Source organism: Mobula hypostoma, chromosome 14 (assembly GCF_963921235.1).
Source record: "Mobula hypostoma chromosome 14, sMobHyp1.1, whole genome shotgun sequence".
Lineage (NCBI taxonomy): Eukaryota > Metazoa > Chordata > Chondrichthyes > Myliobatiformes > Myliobatidae > Mobula > Mobula hypostoma.
Genome location: NC_086110.1, coordinates 44,842,920 through 44,863,889, shown reverse-complemented (window position 1 = coordinate 44,863,889; position 20,970 = coordinate 44,842,920). Strand labels below are relative to the sequence as shown.

Sequence of the window (20,970 nt, the reverse complement as noted above, 5' to 3'; positions counted from 1 at the left end):
TTGCTTCCATACAGTGTGGTGTCTGAAATGAAGCTTAATTCTCAGCTTCCAAAGAAGCCAATGTGGTATGTGCAGACTTTGCCAGAGGTGGGTGACTGGGTAGGAGGGCATTATTAGAAATTGTACTATCCTCCTGTTTCATCTGGTCTTCTACACGTGAAGGTTTACAGTGCTTTTTTTTTCCCCCAAGGTATTTAATTGGTCTTGAATAGGGCTTTCTACAGTTCTTTGATGTTACACATTTTCAAGGAACTGTTGAGAACATCCTTGAAATGATCCTTTTGGTAAACTCCTACTGTGATGGAAACTGACTTGTTTTAAGTCTGCTATCAAGCATGTAAATTATGCAACCTGGCTATTGGAGCTGGACGAGTATAATTGCAGTAAAATTCTGAAAATCTGGTATATGATTGTTCACAAAGCACAATAGTTCAGCATCTGCCTTACACATTAACATCAGTGACTAAATGAGTCTATTCCAGTCCAACCCAAGAAAGCAAGAATTGGTACCTGTGTTCAGAAGGCTGGTCCAGAATGGCCTCCAGCGCTACCACCCCACCAGCCTCCGGGTCCAACATATTATTCTCCGTAACTTCCGCCACCTCCAACAGGATCCTCCACCATCAACTCTGCTCTCAAACGCATCTCCCCCATTTCACGCACATCTGCTCTCACTCCATCCTCCTGCCACCCCACTAGGGATAGGGTTCCCCTGGTCCTCACCTACCACCCCACCAGCCTCCGGGTCCAACATATTATTCTCCGTAACTTCCGCCACCTCCAACGGGATACCACCACTAAACACATCTTTCCCTCCCCCCCCCTCCGCTTTCTGCAGGGATCGCTCCCTACGTGACTCCCTTGTCCATTCGTCCCCCCCCCATCCCTCCCCACTGATCTCCCTCCTGGCACTTATCCAGGCAGTAAGCGGAACAAGTGCTACACATGCCCTTACACTTCCTCCCTTACCACCATTCAGGGCCCCAGACAGTCCTTCCAGGTGAGGCGACACTTCACCTGTGAGTCGGCTGGGGTGATATACTGCGTCCAGTGCTCCCGATGTGGCCTCCTATATATTGGCGAGACCCAATGCAGACTGGGAGACTGCTTTGCTGAACACCTACGCTCTGTCCGCCAGAGAAGGCAGGATCTCCCAGTGGCCACACATTTTAATTCCGCATCCCATTCCCATTCTGACATGTCTATCCACGGCCTCCTCTACTGTAAAGATGAAGCCACACTCAGGTTGGAGGAAAAACACCTTATATTCCGTCTGGGTAGCCTCCAACCTGATGGCATGAACGTTGACTTCTCTAACTTCCGCTAATGCCCCACCTCCCCCTCGTACCCCATCTGTTATTTATTTTTATACACACATACTTTCTCTCACTCTCTTTTTTCTCCCTCTGTCGTTCTGACTATACCCCTTGCCCATCCTCTGGGCTTCCCCCCCCCGCCTTGTCTTTCTCCCTGGGCCTCCTGTCCCATGATCCTCTCATATCCCCTTTGCCAATCACCTGTCCAGCTCTTGGCTCCATCCCTCCCCCTCCTGTCTTCTCCTATCATTTTGGATCTCCCCCTCCCCCTCCCACTTTCAAATCTCTTACTAACTCTTCCTTCAGTTAGTCCTGACGAAGGGTCTTGGCCTGAAACGTCGACTGCACCTCTTCCTAGAGATGTTGCCTGGCCTGCTGTGTTCCCCAGCAACTTTGATGTGTGTTGCCAGAATGGGGCTGTGCATTTGTCGGAGCAGGGTACTTTATGTCAACTGTGTCAGCAGAGTCAGGCTTCAGAGTGCTGAAATTTCATTTAAACCATAAGACATAGGAGCAGAATTAGGCCATATGGCCCGTCGAGTCTGCTTTGCCATTCAATCATGGCTGATCCTTATTTTTCTCTTCCTTAACCCCAGTTCCCAGCCTTCTCCCCGTAACCAGTCAAGAACCTATCAATCTCTGCCTTAAATACACCACAGCTGCATGTGGCAACAAATTCCACAAATTCAGCACCCTTTGGCTAAAGAAATTTCTCCACATCTCTGTTTTGAAAAGGTGCCCCTCTAACCTGAGGCTGTGCCCTCTTGTCCTAGACTCTCCCACCATGGGAAACATTCCTTTCCACATCTACTCTGTCTAGGCCTTTCAACATTCGAAAGGGTTCAATGAGATCAGCGAGTACAGACCCACAGCCATCAGACGGTCCTCGTATGATAACCGTTTCATTCCTGGAATCATGCTTGTGAACCTCCTCTGGACCCTCTCCAATGCCAGCACATCTTTTCTAAGGTGATGGAGGTTTACATTGATGGAGAGGTCATTTCCAGCAGACTCAGTTATATCCCCATTTTAAAAATTTATCTGTGCAAAGGCAGAGCCCCAATCCATCATGAATAAAAGATCTTTGTGTATTACCATACCATAGGAGCTATTACCAAGAAGACAGCAGCACCCCTGCTTTCTTAGAAGTTTGCGAAGATTTGGCACGTCACCTAAAACTTGGACAAACTTCTTTAGATGCGCAGTGGCAAGAATACAGATTGGTTGCATCATGGCTTGGTATGGAAACATCAATGCCCTTGAATGGAAAAGCCTACAAAAGTAATGGACACAGCCCAGTCCGTGGTAAAGCCTTCCCTAGTATTGAGCTCATTTATAAGGAGCACTGTCACAGGAATGCAACATTTATCGTCAAGAACCCCTACCATCCAAGCCATTCTCTCTTCCTGCTGCTGCTATCAGAAACAAAGTGCAGGAGCCTCAGGTCCCACACCGCCAGGTTCGGGAACAGTTATTATCCCTCAGCCCTCAGGGTTTTGAACCAGAAGGACTGATTTCACAACCTATGGACCCACTTTCAAGGACTTGACAACTCATGTTCTAGATACTTATTACTTACTTATTTTTTGTATTTTCAGAATTAATTATCTTTTTGCATCTTGATGGTTTGTCTGTCTTTGTTGCGCAGTTTTTCAGTGACTGGTTTGTTACTTTGTATTTATTGTGAATGTCCGTCAGAAAATGAATCTCAGCGTAGTATATGGTGACGTATATACAGTGCCTATAAAAGGTATTCACCCCCCCACCCCCGCTTTGGAAGTTTTCATGTTTTGTAACATTGAATCACAATGATTCAATTTGGCTTTTTTGATGCTCACCAGCAGAAAAAGACTCTTTCATGTCAAAGTGCAAACAGATCTCTACAAGGTGATCTAAATTAATTACAAATATAAAACACAAAATAATTGATTGCATAAGTATTCACCTCTCCTCCCTTTAATATGACACACCAAATCTACACTGATGCAGTCAATTGGTTTTAGAGGTCGCATAATTAGTTAAATGGAGACCTGTTTTTGAAGACCTGTGTGCAATCAAGGTGTTTCAATTGATTGTAATAAAAATACGTCTGTATCTGGAAGGTCCAACTGCTGGTGAGTCACTATCCTGGCAAAAACCACACCATGAAGACAAAAGAACACTCCAAGCAACTCCGTGAAAAGGTTATTGAAAAGCACACGTCAGGAGATGGATACAAGAAAATTTCCAAGTCACTGAATATTCCATAGAGTACAGTTAAGACAATCATCAGGAAATAGAATATGGCACAGCTGTAAATCTGCCTAGAACAGGCCATCCTCAAAAACTAAGTGACCATGCAAGAAGTGAGGGAAGCCATCAAGAGACCTATGACAACTCTGGAGGAATCACAAGCTTCAGGTAGTGTTTGCCAGAAAGCATATGGGAGACTCTGAAGTCAACTGGAAGAAGGTTCTATGGTTGGATGAAACCAAAATTGAGTTTTTTTGGCCATCAGACTAAATGCTATGTTTGGCATAAGGCAAACACCGCACATAATCTAAAACACACCATCCCTACCATGTAGCATGGTGGTGGCTGCATCATGCTGCGGGAATGCTTCACTGCAGCAGGCCCTGGAAGGTTTATGAAGGCAGAGGGTAAAATAAATGTAGCAAAATATAGGGAAATCCTGGAGGAAGACCTGATGCAGTCTGCAAGAGAACTGAGACTTGGGGGAAGATTTGTTTTCCAGCAAAACAATGACCCCAAGCATAAAGCCAAAGCTACACGGAAATGGCTTAAAAGATCAAAGTTAATGTCCTTGAGTAGCCAGGTTAGAGTCCAGGCCTCAATCCAATTGAGAATTTGTGGCTGGACCTGAAAAGGGCTGTTCACTCATGATCCCCATGCAATCAGAGCTTGAGTAGTTTTGTATAGAAGAATGGGGAAAAATTGCAGTGTCCAGATGTGCAAAGTTGATAGAGACCTATCCACACAGACTCAAGGCTGTAATTGCTGCCAAAGATGCACCTACTAAATACTGACTTGAAGGGGTGAATACTTGCAATCAACTATTTTGTGTTTTATATTTGTAATAAATTTAGATCACTTTGTAGAGATCTGTTTTCACATTGACACAAAAGAGTCAAGTTTAATCTACTGTTGTAAAGCAATAAAACATGAAAACTTCCAAGGGGGCTGAATACTTTTTATAGGCACTGCATGTACTTTAATAAGAAATTTACTTTGAACTTTGAACATAAGAAATAGGAGTAGCCCACCAAAATCGTAAGCGTGCTCCACTGTGCAATATGTTATGGCTGCTCTGTATGCTATATTCCGTGCAGTATAATGAATTTACTGTATTGTACACACAGACCCAGGTTAATGAACAGGTTCTATTTATACAGATATTAGTTAGTTTTGTCCATAAGTCAGACAATGCATAAATATCACTCAATGTGGTTACCATCCCTTCATTGTATTCTAATGAAATCTATTAAACACACAAGACTGATAAGAAAGAGCAATTACTAGTAGTGGGGGTATGGAGAGAGGGGAAAACACTTCTACTTGTAGGAATGAATGCTTTACATATATTGGACTTTGAATGTAATAATTTAATGGAAGCTTGGTTGTATGTTGGGGTATCCGTAAATTAGGTGTTCATAATCTGGGTTACACCTCTATTTGTGTCGGTAAATGGAGTGGGTTATTCATAGGAGTACCATTCGATACTCTTGAAAATCATCTAGTGTGGCGCCACCAAACTCTCGAGATGCTGGATATTTTGAGTGTGATTATAGGGCCTCAGTAGTGGGGGATTTCAATCTGGGAAAGGATGCTGGGGTGGTTCATCTTGCCGGTGGATTTTGGAGGATTTTATGGATACTGCATTAGTGGTTTGTTTTTAGTGCTTTGGGGTGCCTCCTGTAGATAGTCCAAGTCTCCAAATTATGAAGGAGGGCAAAGCTTGCTGCTGCCTGATAGATTATGAACTTTTATTTTGTGGAAATTGAGTCTTGTTCCAGATACCAACTATCCTTTGTGTGAAAAAAAAAATCATCCTTTAGATCTCCTTTCAGCTTAAATCTTGGAAACAAAGACACGCTCGTAAATTTTTATACTTAGTTTTTTATATATTTTACATATTTCAGTGCTTATCTAAATTTACTACTGTTTTGAATCTGTGGTGGCCAGTGCTATCATGTTTGCTGTTGTGTGCTGGGGCAGCAGGCTGAGGGTAGCAGAGACCAACAGAATCAACAAACTCATTCGTAAGGCCAGTGATGTTGTGCGGATGGAACTGGACTCTCTCACGGTGGTGTCTGAAAAGAGGATGCTGTCTAAGTTGCATGCCATCTTGGTCAATGTCTCCCATCCACTACATAATGTACTGGTTGGGCACAGGAGTACATTCAGCCAGAGACTCATTCCACCGAGATGCAGCACAGAGCGTCATAGGAAGTCATTCCTGCCTGAGGCCATCAAACTTTACAACTCCTCCCTTGGAGGGTCAGACACCCTAAGCCAATAGGCTGGTCCTGGATTTATTTCATAATTTACTGGCATAATTTACATATTACTATTTAACTATTTATGGTTCTATTACTATTTATTATTTATGGTGCAACTGTAACGAAAACCAATTTCCCCCGGGATCAATAAAGTATGACTATGACTGTAAGATGCAAGTTGTTGCAAAACCTCCATCGTTTCTTTTTTGATTTTATTTTGGACAAAGTTGTTGGTGATCATGTTGGAATGGTTTCAGGTTTTCACTTTATGCATAAACTGTATCTGAAATTTTAATATTTGTCCTCTCGTTTTTCATTGCAGCTGTTCCTCGCCCACAATAGCTCCACTTGACTTGGTTGTGAAAGAAACAACTCAGTTCAAGTGCCCCTCCCTGAGCGGGGCGGAAGGCACAGGTCAGCCGCCTCTGCGCTGATTGGTCAATCTTAGCTCGGTCTTCATATCCCAGCATTACTGGCGGTGCCTCCCTCTTTTCCCGCGGCCATTTTTCTGCAGACGGTACGTGTTATACGGGAGCGTATATAAAATCTGACTCCATCGTAATATGTTGTTCGGCGATCCATCTATGCAACGATACGCAGTAAAACGGGAGAAAACAGACTCTTAATATCCGCGACGATTTTGACCGACAAATGTGCCTAAAGCCGACTGGCAGGGTTTCCGTGCATCGGGCCTAAGGTGGAGGCGGCAGGCGGGTTGTACGGATGATGGGTCCTTACCTCCGGAGGTCTCGGGTGAGCGGGGCCGTGTCGGCCTCTTTAATGGGCGGCGTGGTGCCACTTCCAAGGGTTGTGGTGAGGAGTTTTATAATAGTTTTACCTAGTAAAACCTGAAAGCATTCATCATGTCCGACACTTCTACGTGGAAAGCCTTAACGTTTCACACCAGCAACCTGGTTGAAGTGCTGAGTCGATAGCACATTGCTTCGTTCCTTGTTTCTAGTTTGTTCCCCAGTAAACGCTGCGTCTAAAACCGAGATTAATTATTCTTTTGGAAGGTGCACAAAATGGACGTAAGATCCTACTTTCATGTTCATGAAAGCATTTCAACGCGTTCTTCACATTTTCGAATGCTTATTTTTCTGAAGAGTGGCGGAGAGTTTCTGCTAATGTACGGTCAAGTCATTCCTGCCGCCTCTGGGGGAATATCCGTAGTTCATATAATAACTGCATTATATCTGATCTATTATTTAATTGGTATTCACCTTTACTTAGGTGCTTTCACCGTTCAATAAGCAACAATGGCCCCAAGTCGGAATGGGATGATCCTGAACCCTCATTTCCACAAGGATTGGCAGAAGAGGGTCCGTACTTGGTTCAATCAGCCAGCCAGAAAAATACGCAGGTATTCTTAACACCAGTCCATTAAAAGGAAGTGTGTATTTTTTAAAGGAAGCGAGTAGTAGCTAGGATAGCCCTTGGTTGGACGGAGTGGTATTTGTGTACACATGTTCTGCAGACAGCCTGAGTTATAGACAGAGCTGTAGAGCAGGGGTATTAAGTACATGTGTAGCTCTGGCATTTGTCTTATAACCTGCAGAGAAAAAGACAGGAAACTGAAAGTTGTACAACTGAACTATTGTGCTCCTGTACAGAATTCTATCTAGAGCAGAGTTGATACAAATTGAAGTTTGCCATTTGCACTGACTAGCTCCATATCAGGATGAAGCCTGCAGCATGGATTCGGTGTGATCTGATGGCATACTGAGGTGTGCACAGGTGGTGCTGTGCACGGTATGTTGCGAAGATAGCTTACAAGGAGTGTCAAATAGCGACTGGCAGTCCTTCCCCCTTTGTGTGGTTTCTCCTGAGTTGCATCAGCTTGTTCTCCTATTTTCTCCTTTCCTTTTAACTCCTTCCCTGCATTAACTTACCTACTGTCGAAACCCTAGAGATGTTTTTGTCTATTTTACTCAAAGCTCCCCATCCCCACATTCCCTACTTAAATTTTGAAAGCATTCAAAATATCACCTACTTCTAAGTAGTATTGTCTGGGTATTTAGAGGAAATCTTCGCATGATCAATGCTGGGTGTCAGTGAAACATTGTAGTTTTGAGAAATTTATTTTGGGGATGCAGTTGGATCATTGTGCCAAATATTTTCAGTTTTTCAAATTTTGAATTGATCCCTAATGAGTTTATAGATTTAAAATTGAGGAGTCATACCTGTGCAAGATTAGTGAATGGGGTGATAGCCAAGAAATTATTTTAATCAGTATTAATAGGCTGTTAAATGTGTTTCTACCTGGCTGGGTACTAAAAGAAATTAAAATAATGTAGTCAGCAACATCAAAGGCCAAAGAATGAAAGCAATGAATTAACTATCTTGTTTTGTAGTCATAGGTGATAGTTCCACAGTCAGATGATGACACTTTCTCCGGAATCTCTGTACATTAATGATGAGTACAGTTGAACCCTTTCTGCTGATGACTGTGTACTATCGTAAGGGTTTTTAAAATTCTTTACCAGAATAAGTTTTTTTTCTGTTAATACAGTGAATTATTACATTTGTTTCCCTTTGGGCAGGGCAGAGAGATCAGGAGGAAGGAAGAAAAGTCTTGAGTTTGTCATATGCCCAAGTACATGTATGCATGGGGGAATGTAAAAATGTTATGCAACACAATCACAGATATATAACATTGTATAAGATGCATTAACTAGAAAAAACATAATGCCTATTTTCCCACTTGAGGTTAGTAATTAGGGTTATACTTGGTTCAAGAACTGAATGGTTGAAGGAACTGTGATATGGGATTTCAGGCTTCTGTCCAATCAGGGCGGCGAGAAGATGGAATGGCCTGGTTATTACCTTGAGGCAATGTTTCTAATTGTGGGGAGGGATGGGACCATGATGCATTGGGCAGAGTCTGTCACTTTGTAGCCTTTGGCATTCCTGTACATTCAAATCGCCATACTTAACTGTAATCAACCAATTTCAACAGTATGGAAGTTAGAATGTTTGACAAGCTGAACTTACTGAGAAAGCAAAAATGCTGTTGCACCTTCCTTGTTATTGGGTCTATATTTTGGACCAGGACAAGTTATCCAATTTATTAACACCCAGGAATTTTAAAGCTGTAGACTAGACGGGTGCATGTCTGCTTTTCTCAAGACAACAATCAACTCTTTAATGACTGAGTTCTGTGCTTTTTCTGTGAACAATTGTAATAGAATGCTCTAACATCTGTTAATAGACGGAAGGCACGGCAAGCTAAAGCACGTCGCATTGCTCCACGACCAGTTGCTGGCCCCCTTCGACCAGTTGTTAGATGTCCCACTGTAAGGTATCACACTAAAGTACGTGCTGGACGAGGCTTCAGCTTGGAAGAATTAAAGGTAATTTTTTAAGCCATATTGGTATTGAAGATTGAACTGGTCTGAAATAGCACGTAAATGAAAAGGGGTTGGATTTCCACTTGTTTTGTTTGGTGCAGAGGGGTTGTGGTCCAGCAAATTTGAGTTTTGTGTGTAATTGAAAGAAAAGACTAACGAGATCTAATACTGTAGATAATTTGGCTGAAACTAGAAAATGAGCTTGCAGTTGTGTTCAAATGGGGTCTTTTTAAACTTCTTGTAAAGTTACTATTTACGTGCTCTTCATCTTCAAAGTTCAAAGTAAAATTTATATGGGCATGTCACAACCGAGATTCTAATAAAATGTGTTTTTGGACATAACCTAGGCAGCAGGCATCAACAGGAGAGTGGCACGTACTATTGGTATTGCAGTTGATTATAGGCGTCGCAACAAGTCAACGGAATCTATTCAGTGTAATGTTCAGCGTCTAAAAGAATATCGTTCTAAGTTGATCATCTTCCCAAGAAAGGCATCTGCTCCCAAGAAGGGAGATTCCTCAGTAAGTGTGCATTTAAAATGTTTAGGTCCTGAATTCTGGGGGAGCTTAAGAAGCTACTGATTTTTAAAAAAATATATATTTTCTGGTTGTCTAGGTAGTACCATAATTAGATTTCAAATGAAATAGTGTCTAGATTTGTATATTTTTTGAAATAATTGTATGAATTATTTTACTTTTGGAGAGCTAAAGAACGTCAGGCAGAGAGTTCTCATAAGGTTAGGTGTATCATTGGGCATCTCTGCAACTGGCAGATTAGCAGCTATGACTGTGTTCTAAATATTGCAGTTTGGTGTGCATATGTTTAATCAATTTAGAAGATTAACCTTGTACTGCAAGTAACAGCTTGGAAACATAGAAAACCTACAGCACAATACAGGCCCATGTCCCTACCTTGGAACTACCTGGGCTTTACTCATAGCCCTCTATTTTTCTAAGCTCCATGTAGCCATCCAGGAGTCTCTTAAAAGACTCTATCCTTTCCGCTTCCACCACCGCCACTGGCAGCCTATTCCACGCACTCACCACTCTGCGTAGTAAAAAAAAACACATCCCTGACAGCTCCTCTGTACCTACTTCCAAGTACCTTAAAACTATGCCCTCTTGCACCATTTCAGCCCTGGGGAAAAGCCTCTGACTATCCACATGATCAATGCCTCTCATTATCTTCTACACCTCTTATCAGGTCACCTCTCATCCTCCATCACTCCAAGGAGAAAAGGCCGAGTTCACGACCTATTCTCATAAGGCATGCTCCCCAATCCAGGCAATGTCCTTGTAAATCTCCTCTGCACCCTTTCTATGGTTTCCACGTCCTTCCTGTAGTGAGGCGACCAGAATTGAGCACAGTACTCCAAGTGGGGTCTGACCAGGGTCCTATATGGCTGCAACATTACCTCTCAGCTCTTAAACTCTATCCCACGATTGATGAAGGCCAATGCACCGTATACCACCTTAACCACAGAGTCAACCTGTGCAGCAGCTTTGAGTGTCCTATGGACTTGGACCCCAAGATCCCTCTGATGCTCCACACTGCCAAGAGTCTTACCATTAATGCTATATTCTGCCATCATATTTGACCTACCAAAATGAACCATCTTGGATTACTAAGTGACTTGGATTTCATTCCTTTTTGGGGTGTGTTTAGCAAAATGCCTTAAATCTCCATTCAAATTTTAATGGTTGTTAATTATGTGTGCAGAAGTTTATTCCTTTGTATGTGATGAGAGACAGGAGAGTGAAAGACTGGTGTAATGAAATGGGTTGCAATGCAGGATTAGTAAGAAATGAGGCAGTCCTGGCTAGAGTTTATTAATGAAACGGTTAGAAAGGGAGTTCCAAAATTGGAAACTAATTTGTTACATTACCTGTGGATTGAAAAGGGTTATTTTGAGTCTGTCTGGAAGAGGTGGATAAAAGAAGTATTAAGTATTTAAGCTTGATAAAGGAAGATTTAATTTTTTATTTGAATTGTTTTTCCTGGGTAGTACTTAGTATTGGGAATGTGGAATACATTCCAAAATATCTACATACAGAAACGGAGCAGGTGGGTACAGCTGGCAATGATTATTTGGGTCTGGAGTTAGCTTTGGTGGTAATATGCTGACCAGTAATTCTTGGAGAAGCAATTTAAAAATACTAAATACTATGCCTTGTCTGAAAGTTATATCACCAGTCAAATGATGATAATTTCTCCGGAATCTCTGTACATCTTTGATGAATTTCATTGAACCCTTTTCCATCTGATGACTGAAGTACCTAATTTTATTTCAGTTCTTTGCTTTTGTTTATTGGCATTTGTTAATGCAAATTTCTTTTCCACAGGCTGAAGAAATTAAAGTGGCAACTCAGCTAACTGGTCCTGTCATGCCAATCAAGAATGTGAGTAATTACTTCTATATTTTAAAAAATGCTCAAGTTTCAGTTGATTATTTGCCAGCTCCTGAGCAGATTGTGGGAATGCAGTCTGGATGCTGACAAAAGTGCATTGCCTTTCAACCTAGCTGAGTGAATTAAAAGATTACAAAGAGAGGCCTATCTTGATCCTGTTTCTTTTTGTGGGCAGGGGGGAGGCTTGTGGATCTAATTATTTAGATACAAGTTCATTCCATTACAGTAGTGCTAATGCTTCCATGTCTTTTTCTCAGTGGATTAAGACCCTCTTCTTAATTTAGCCTATATAAATGTAAAGTATTGTGAATACATAACTAGTGTCAACACTGCTAATTCTGGTTACATTTCTTTAAATGGTAACTTGTTTGAAAGTGCTGAGGTGTGAGGTATCCTGCACCTCAGACACTTTCTCTGGGAGGATTGGGGATTTCCTTTTTTGCTGCTTTCTTCCATTTGGAGTAACTGGACTTCGGCTGGGGTAGATTATTCAGGAAATTCATCTGGCAGATTTGAATTGGAAATTGAACAATTAACTTAGAGAATATGGCAATGTTTGGAGTCGAAATTTGAATTGAGTTGCTTTACATTACTCGAGGTTTGTCCATGTGCTCCTTGCTTTTGTTGCAGAATTGCAAGCTTGTATGTATTATATTTATGGAAATTATTTTGCTTTCCAGGTGTACAAGAAGGAGAAAGCTAGGGTAATCTCAGAGGATGAGAAGAATTTCAAGGCTTTCGCAAGTCTTCGTATGGCCCGAGCAAATGCCCGTTTGTTTGGAATCCGTGCCAAGCGAGCAAAGGAGGCAGCAGAGCAAGATATTGAGAAAAAGAAATAAAATTTTTAGAAATCGAACTTTTACATCTAAAGCTTGTGAGAAATAAATTGTCATTCTTCACAATACTGCATTCAGTTTCTCCTTCAAGGATATTTGATATATTCTGGTCTGTGATGATGGACATTTCTAATGACTTGATAGTCTTTGCGTGTTACTACAGTAGTAGGAAACTTGGCTAAATGTAAACAAAAATTGAAGAACCAGGTAAAGCACTTTGAAGATTCTGTTGACCAGAAAGGAGCAGTACCATGCATGGCTTTGGTGTAACACAGTCCCAGTCTGAGATAACGTGCTCAGAAATTTAACTGATACTTGAGTAGAGTTTAGTGAGATTTAATTAGAACTTGAAAAGAATGAGCTTTAAATAATCAATGAGACCATCTTGAGTAAGGATTTATACATGTTCTCTAGCTCCAGAGGGTTTTAAAATTTAAGTTATTTAAAAAAGTAACAATCAATCTACTTCAATTGCAAGGAAGTTATGAATCCTGGTTTTCTGCCTTAATTACTCATAAAATGTGGTATGGTCTTCATCTAAATTCTAAATCTCAATAATACAGGCACAATCTGCCTAAACTAAACACACAGTTGTACTCATGTCTTTATTGAACATGTTTATCATTCACAGTCCAGGCTGGAAAAAGTGTGAACCCTTGTATTTAATAACTGGTACCACGAACCTTTCACGGCAATAACCGCCACCAAATGTTTTCTGTAGCTTCTGATCAGACTTGTACAATGGTGAAAGGAAGTTTTGACCATTCTTCCATACAAAACTGCTTCAGTTCATCAATATTAATGGTGTATTTTGCATGAACAGCCCGCTTCAGGTCATGTCGCAGCATCTCAGTTGGGTTTAGGTCTGGACTCTTGACTTGGCCATTACAAAACACAAAGGTACTTATTTTTAAACCATTCTCTCAATCTACTTCTGTGTTTTGCATCATTGTCTTGTTGCATCATCCAACCTATAAGTTTCAGGTGACTGCTACCCTGACATTCTGTAAAATGTCTTGATAGAATTTTGAATTCATTGTTCTCTCAATGATTGCAAGCTATCCAGGCTCTGAGGCTGCAAAGCAGTCCCAACCATGATGCCCCTAACACCGTGCTTCACAGTTGGGATGATGTTTTGGTTGTTGATGTGCATTGCCCTTTTCCCTCCAAACATGGTGTGCATTTCTGCTGGAAAACGTTCAACTTTTGCCACAGCTGTCCACAGAACATTGTCTCAGAAGTGTGGAGCATCCAGGTGGTCTTTTGCAATGAGTGTTTTCCTTCATATTGGCCTTTTATGAACACCATTCTTGTTCAGTGTTTTTGCTGTTACTCTTGGGTTCTTTTCCCACTTTCTGTTGCATATTGTGATCTTTGTAGGATGCCCACTCCTAGGGAGAGTAGCAATAGTACTGAATTTCTGCCATTTGTAGACGCATCTCACTGTGGACTGATGGACACTCGGGTCTTTAGAAATGCTTTTGTATCCTTTACTAGCTTCGTGCATCTACATTTCCTCTTCTAGGGTCCTCCAAAAAGTTGTTTTGATTTAGGCATAGTGCACATAAGCCCCTTTCTTGAGAAGAGCCAGCTGAAATAACACGCAAAAGATAGGTTCACTAGCAGTTTTTTGTGCGTGTGGCTTGAATTTCCAGCATCTGCAGATTTCCTTGTGTCTGTGGCTCATAAATAACCTGACTTCTTGTGTCTCTGTTATAGGGTAGGGCACGTCTATAACCCACGCCTCCAAACCCATTGACTGAAACACCTGATTCCAAATAAGCTTTTGTAGAAGGCATTACCCAGAGGTTCACATCATTTTCTGAACCTGAACAAGGATTAAATGGTGTACTCGGTAATGAAATGTACAATTGTTACTAGTTTAGGCAGATTGTGTTTGTCCATTGTTAGATGAAGAGCAGACCACATTTTATGGGTAATTAATGCAGAAAACTAGGTGATTACAAAGGGTGCACAAACATTTTCTTGCAACTTTAAATATTTAATTGTGTACAGCTGTCACTGGGCAATAGAGTTGCACCGTCAACGGATGGGTTTTCTGTGGGTACTCCAGTATCATATCTTAGAGACATGCGGGATTGGAGATCAATCGGCTCCCGTAAGTTGCTGTAATTTTGTAGGTAAGTATAGAATTTGAGAATGAGAAGTGTAGGCTATATAAATAGTTACCTGATGGTGTGGGGTTGAGGTTGGTCCTGTTTCTTTGCTGTATAAACATAATGCAATATATTGTATTAGTTTCTAAAGCATGCTCTCACTGTCACCCAACAAATGGGCTTGCATGTTTCAAAATGCAGTTTCCATCAGTTGGGAAAACCAGGTAGCTCCTATTTCCTGCTTCAGTACATGGTAGTTTTGCAGATAAAATATTCTCTAAAACAGCAGAGAAACTTTTCAGTTACAATAGGCCCCACTACTATGTAAAATATCTCTTAACACTGCTAAAGTTTTGTTAAAAATTTGGGAAGAATGTCAAAAGTGGAAAATGTTAAGGACATGTGTTCCAAGCATCTTTGGTTTACATGTGCAAAAGCTAATGACATTTAAATAGAACCTGCAATCATGAACTTAAAGGCATGAAGAATTCTAGTTTATTACATATTGTTTCCTCAAGCTTTAAAATTTTATTATTTACCTTAAAATAGTTAAAATCTAGAATCATTTAAATATTAGTCTTAATCTTGGTTGATCTGAAAATCAGTCATAAATGCTGCTTTTGTGAGCTCCATCTGTTTATCAGATTGATCAATTAGTTAATATTTCAAAAAAGTAATTGAATGCTTTGAATGCTAAGGTAGGCAGAGAGACTGGTGTTGGAAATTGTTTCTTGAAACTTATGTGGCATTAATTTTATTTGCCTGTTACCAGCTAATAACTGGTAAGTATGGGTAAGGGGTAAGTTTTTTACGCAGAGAGTGGTGAGTGTGTGGAATGGGCTGCCGGCGACCTGCTGTCTTCAATATGAAGCTGAGTGGTCGCAGTAAAACTTGAACTGGGCACCTTAGGGTAATTACTGCTTGATAGCATTGTATTTGGCTTTTTTTAGTGGGTGGCGGTGGTGGGAAGACCTTTTACCAGGCACATGGCTTCCAATTATGAAAGTAAGTAGATAAGCAGGAAAATTTCTCACTGTCTTCAGCTATATGCCCATTGAATATATCGTGGTTGTACAGTGTAATTGGCTTCCGTCGGAGTATATGCATTCTGGATCAAATTCCATCATTCAGATCCAACGACAGATTTTCCCTTTTATCTTTAGTTTTTATATTCTGTAAAACCATACTAGTCTGTGCAGTCTCAGTATGTAGTCAAATTATGCTGTTTAGAAAGCAAGTTGCAAAGGTACTTGAGCAAAAGGTTGGGCGGTCTGTGGCATGGAAAAGCATGACGCCAGGTATATCTCATGTCCAGAACGAGTAGATCAACATTTGTTTTTGAATAGTAGCTTTTAAAAGAGATTCTGATATTAAGACACAAAAAAAAATTAGAAACTAGTGGACAGCTAAAAATTTATAAATCTAGTAGTATCTTAGCTTTCTTAAGGGGGAACATTATTAGGAGTGCTTGACCTTACCTTTCAGTAAGATGATCATTTATTGCAACCTCATGCATTCCTTATTCATCCTTTAACCTTCTAATCACTATCAAAAACCTATCTACAAAAAGTATTAGATTCTGCTTACCTTCGGAAAGTACCAAAGACTCATAACCTGACATTAAATGTTGACTCCTTAAATTGTGACCTAGAATCATCCGCAAGTCTCTGCTTGCATGCCTCGATCAACTCTCATTCTTCTGAACTCCCACCTCTATTGTAATCATGTTGCTTAATTTGAATCCATATTTATAACTCGCCCATTCTAGGTGAACAAACCTATGAACTGCCGTGTGGCACAGTAGCATAGCAGCATAATGCTGTTACAGCCGGCCATCGGGGTTCAGTTCCGAGTTTGTTTATTCTCAGTGACTGGGTTTCCTCCGTGCTCCAGTTTTCTCTGATGTACCGGTTAGGGTTAGTAAATTGGGGGCATGCTATGTTGGTGTGGGAAGCATAGCGACGCTTGTGGGCTGCCCACAGTGTCTGCTCAGACGTGGTCATTGATGCAAATGCATTTCACTATGTTTCATTGTACATGTGACAAATTAAGCTTAATCTAACTGTGTCCGAGTCCTTCCTCAAATAGAGGTCAGTACAGAACACCCTAGATGTAAATAGCCCAAGTACTTATAAAAATGGGCATAACTCTAACAGTGATAGTGTTTCTACCAAAGCTAAACATTTCACCATTTGATGAGATAGTAAGTCTTTACCCTGCCTACTTGTCTAACCTGAGACTGATTATTACCATCAATTTTATAATTCTCCAGTTTAAGAGCAGGCCAATAACTAACCAGGTTAAGTCAGGACAGCCATAAGAGAAGAGGTATCTGCAGACAGAGACTGATTAAGGGTCTCAACCAGAAAGATCAGCTTTCCTTTCCTTCCAGATGTTGCTCAGCCTGCAGATTCCTCCAGCAATTTACATACTTTTACTTCATTATAGACCTTTAGAATTTTCTTTGTCTTTGTAAGAATCTGGGGAAAGTTGATCAGAACGTGGGCAATAAAAATAATGGAATAAATGTAGAATTGTTGAAAAATGAGTGGTCGATGACCAGTGATCTGAAGGATCCATTTGCTATGCTGTATTTGTCCAGGAAAATGTCTGCTTTCTCTGATTTGGTTTGGTCAAGAGTTCTGTTAACCAAATCCATCTCACCACCACACTAATATAAATTATGTTGCTTAATTAGAATCCATATTTTAAAATTGCCATCTCTAATTCCAAATTCTAGTCCTGACATAGCTGCATCACCTCAACTCTGATCTCGTATTAGAGAGGGTTAAGAGATATGAAACCAACACAGCTTGGTCTAATATGAACAGTGGAACACAATACAGGAGCTGAATAGCCTGTCTTTGATACATTAACATATATAATAATTAGTAGATGCCTTGGGACACAGCAGGAAAATTACTTCCATTGTCCCATAGCTTTGCAATGTAACAAATGATGTTAACTCACACTAAGACCAGTCTGATGTTCCACCTTTGAATTAACTAATGTAAGGTTTCAGATTGAGATGTTTGTGTAATCTTGTCACTATTGACTTTAGAATTTGGTAAACTCTTGCATATTACAGATCAAGGTCCATTAACAAATAGCTGACATCCCCAAATTCTGGGCATTCACAGAAACATGGTGTAAATTATTTTAAAGATATACATTACACCACTAGATGGCACTCTAGTTATTGGAAATCAAAAAAAGTTCCACATAGAGCTTTATATTTTTCTGAGAAGGCAAAGTATCCTCTAAACTTTAACCTCTTTGAAGATGCTTTGGTGAATTTCCATGAGTTTTTGTCACTACTTATTCATGTTTTTGCCTAAACTAAGTTTATAACTTAAATAAACTGAAAGTCCTGATGAAGGGTCGCTGCAGGAAATGTTGACTGTTTAATCTTTTCCCTGGATGCTGCCTGGCCTGCAGACTCCCTCCAGCATCTTGTGTGTGTTGCTTTGATTTCCAGCATCTGCAGATTATCCCTTGTTTGTGATGTGTAAAATTTGTTTTGTTGCTCACTTATAAAAATTTGCATATGACATAAATGGATATGGGGGGGTGCAGGAGAGATATTTTTATTTAATTTCCCTCCTCATATCTTTCTCCTGTTTGTTTCATAAATGATTATCAACTTCTTACAACTGAAGTGCAAGTCTGGATCAATGGTAGAGTTTTTATAATGAGAAGATTATGGCCGGAGGTTTTACTTGGAAATTCACTATGGGATTTCTGTAATGTTTCCCGTATTAGTGGGATCCCTATCATTTAAATATGAAATTCCTGTACCTTTTGAGGTGTGTGAAAGACTACACAGTATATTTTCTTGCCCTCATTGAGACCTTGTATTATACATATTAATTGTCACATTAACACTGGTAAGGATGTATCTTGTGCTGTGTGAATACAAGTTTGAATATCTCTGAATGATGAATTTTAAAATTAAATATAAAAGTTAAAATAAGAAGTCATAATGGATGCAATTTTTATATTTAATTTTTAGAAACAAATGACTTTCAAAACATCTACATAATATAATTATGGCAAATGATAATGTGATAATACAGAGAATATAATTGAATAAAAAATGTAGGTTACACACACTTGCCTATATGTCTCACCTTTTGAGATCTGTTACATTCACTAGCTTGATTGTATGTCACCAGCTGTTTAATTTTCATAGAAGTCATTGGGATAATAGCAGCAGCCATCATACACATTTGCTTTCCACATAAAAGAATATAGTTTATTGCCTTTTACATGGTAATTTAAAGTCAACTCATATATGCAGTGCAAAACTTTGCCATGAGAAGCTTTACTTGTCAACACTGAATTATCAGTGCAAAGAGTCAGAAATAGCATTTTATTTTGTGGGCCTGGATTTTGAGGTTGTAGCAATGCCTGTTCTCAAAGTATGCTGGAAATGTAATTGATGTGTGTGTTTTAAATAAGTTTACATAGTAATGGTACACTAAGTCATAGTTACTGCTTTGCCAACTCCAACATTAAATGGTCAATTTTTAAGGATTAGAGTTCCAGTGCTCTTTGATAAATGGTGATTTAGAGGAGGAGGAGAAGATGGCGGCGCGACGGAAGCGCGCACGGCCACTTAGGTGGTGATGTCTGTTATCTGTCAAGTAGGGGACCGTGCACAATTCTGATTTGATGGAGACGGACGTGAGAGTACTGAGGAACATCTGCAAAACTTCTGAAATGCCCACTTCGCTGCCGCTGCTACTGTGTGGTAACTGGAATCTCCAGAGCAGAAGGCCCCAAATCCTCGGCTTTGCTTGTTTCAGCGGCCGGTGCTAGGTCAAAGGCACTTGGCCGAGGATGGCGCTTGGGAGGCTGTATCGGAGAGGCTGGTCCGAAGCTCGGAGTTTTCGGACAGATGGACTCAGTGTCGACTGTGGTCAGATGCTTCCAAGGCATCGGCAAGTTGACGGTGCCTGAGGTTTATGGCAGGAAGTTTTCTCCCTTTTGCCGCCTGCTATCGGGGCCTCAGGAGTCGATTGACTCGGGGACTTTTGAGAGTTTATTTACCGTGCCCATGGTTTGTTCTTCATCAAATTATGGTATTGCTTTGCACTGCTGTAACTATGTGTTATAATTATGTGATTCTGTCAATGTTAGTCTTTGGTTTGTCTTGTTTTCTGTGATATCACTCTGGAGAAACATTGTATCATTTCTTAATGCATGTGTGCATTTCTAAATGACAATAAAAGAGGACTGAGTGTTCTCATAATCTAATTGCAGCATGCACAGAAACTGTATTGAAGTAGTGCAGTAAGGAGAACCTACACCAGTTGCTTCCTTGTGCAGCAGGAAAGAGTATGTGAACGACATGATTCCCTGACCTTCAGTGCGGTTATCGTATGGTTTAAGGATTGGTGAAATAAATGCCTTATTACATGAGTAATCACTTTCCATTGTTCTTGTTCTTTCACTGGAGTTGCTGTAGTTCCAGACATGAGTTCTCTTAATTTTGCTGTTTGTGGAGACTTCTTAAACAAATCCTATGAGCATTCTATACATTAGAGTCAGACTCATGTAGGACAGAACAAGGCCCTTCAGCCAATCATGTTCATGCAACCCATTGTACCCACCTACATTAATCATATTTACCTGCGTTTGGTCCCGGGCATTCTGGGTCTTGGTTTGACTCAAGTACTTAACTAAATACTTCTTGAATCTAGATTCTAAACAATCCACTCTGTGGGGAAAAAAAATCCCCTGTGATCTCTGAGGCTTCCTCCTGTCACCTTTAACCTCTCTGTTTAACCACCCTCACTATGAAAAGAAAGATCACTTTCAGAACTCCCTATGGATGGAGCTTTGAATCTGCCCTCCCCCACCAATTTACACCTACTTTAGTTTGATGTTCTTCAAATTCATGTTTGAAGGGCTGATTGACTTGGTTTATGTGTTGTGGTTGATCACTTTAATTTGTTCTTTGAAATGTCAACAAGTGAGAGCTGCTGCTGTGTGTTACATGGTTAACAGAGGAGGTCCTGCTGTTCTGAGATGTCTCTGCAGGCAAGATTCTGCAGGGCTGTGCAGCAAGAGTTGTCCTTTGGCTAACAGCCTTCAGCTCCAGTGTTTATCAGCTGGAACAAACCTGAGCAATACTGAACTGGCAATCCTTCTTTCAAGAGAATTTCAATGTTGAAATGTTTTAAGGATGACATGAGGGAGATCATGAAGCATTTCTACTGTCTTCCCTGAGAGCACTTTCTCTTTGACTTGCCATAAAATATCTTAGTTGGCAGTTCCTGATAGCATGACATGCTCACCTCATCTGGGATATTATCAGCCAAATAGTGCAACAGTATTTGGGACTTTGACATGTCATTAGTGTTCTCAGTCAGCTCATTTATAAATAGTTCAGTTTTGTAGCATGGTATCTATACACGTGCATACGGCAAGCTGACACCT

General features: G+C 40.6%; 1 protein-coding gene and 2 non-coding genes across 3 annotated transcripts; all 3 read left to right on the top strand.

Moving 5' to 3' along the window:
• The first annotated feature begins 6,189 nt into the window (after positions 1–6,189).
• On the top strand, positions 6,190–12,475 carry rpl13 (ribosomal protein L13). Its single transcript, XM_063067041.1, has 6 exons — positions 6,190–6,332; positions 7,049–7,178; positions 9,027–9,168; positions 9,513–9,686; positions 11,508–11,564; positions 12,254–12,475. The coding sequence occupies exons 2-6, from the start codon at positions 7,075–7,077 to the stop codon at positions 12,410–12,412; spliced, it is 636 nt and encodes a 211-aa protein (XP_062923111.1). The 5' UTR covers positions 6,190–6,332; positions 7,049–7,074; the 3' UTR covers positions 12,413–12,475.
• Positions 8,196–8,277, top strand: LOC134356615 (small nucleolar RNA MBII-202). Its single transcript, XR_010020400.1, has one exon. It is a non-coding gene; the product is annotated as a small nucleolar RNA MBII-202 (small nucleolar RNA).
• Positions 11,367–11,447, top strand: LOC134356614 (small nucleolar RNA MBII-202). Its single transcript, XR_010020399.1, has one exon. It is a non-coding gene; the product is annotated as a small nucleolar RNA MBII-202 (small nucleolar RNA).
• Positions 12,476–20,970: the final 8,495 nt, after the last annotated feature.

What these genes read in the sequence shown, in the direction of transcription:
- rpl13 (XM_063067041.1), top strand. Translation starts at nt 7,075, where the DNA reads ATGGCCCCAAGTCGGAATGGGATGATCCTGAACCCTCATTTCCACAAG. An exon ending in CCAGCCAGAAAAATACGCAG is followed by an intron (nt 7,179 to 9,026) that starts GTATTCTTAACA and finishes ATCTGTTAATAG; the next exon opens with ACGGAAGGCACGGCAAGCTA. An exon ending in CCAAGAAGGGAGATTCCTCA is followed by an intron (nt 9,687 to 11,507) that starts GTAAGTGTGCAT and finishes TCTTTTCCACAG; the next exon opens with GCTGAAGAAATTAAAGTGGC.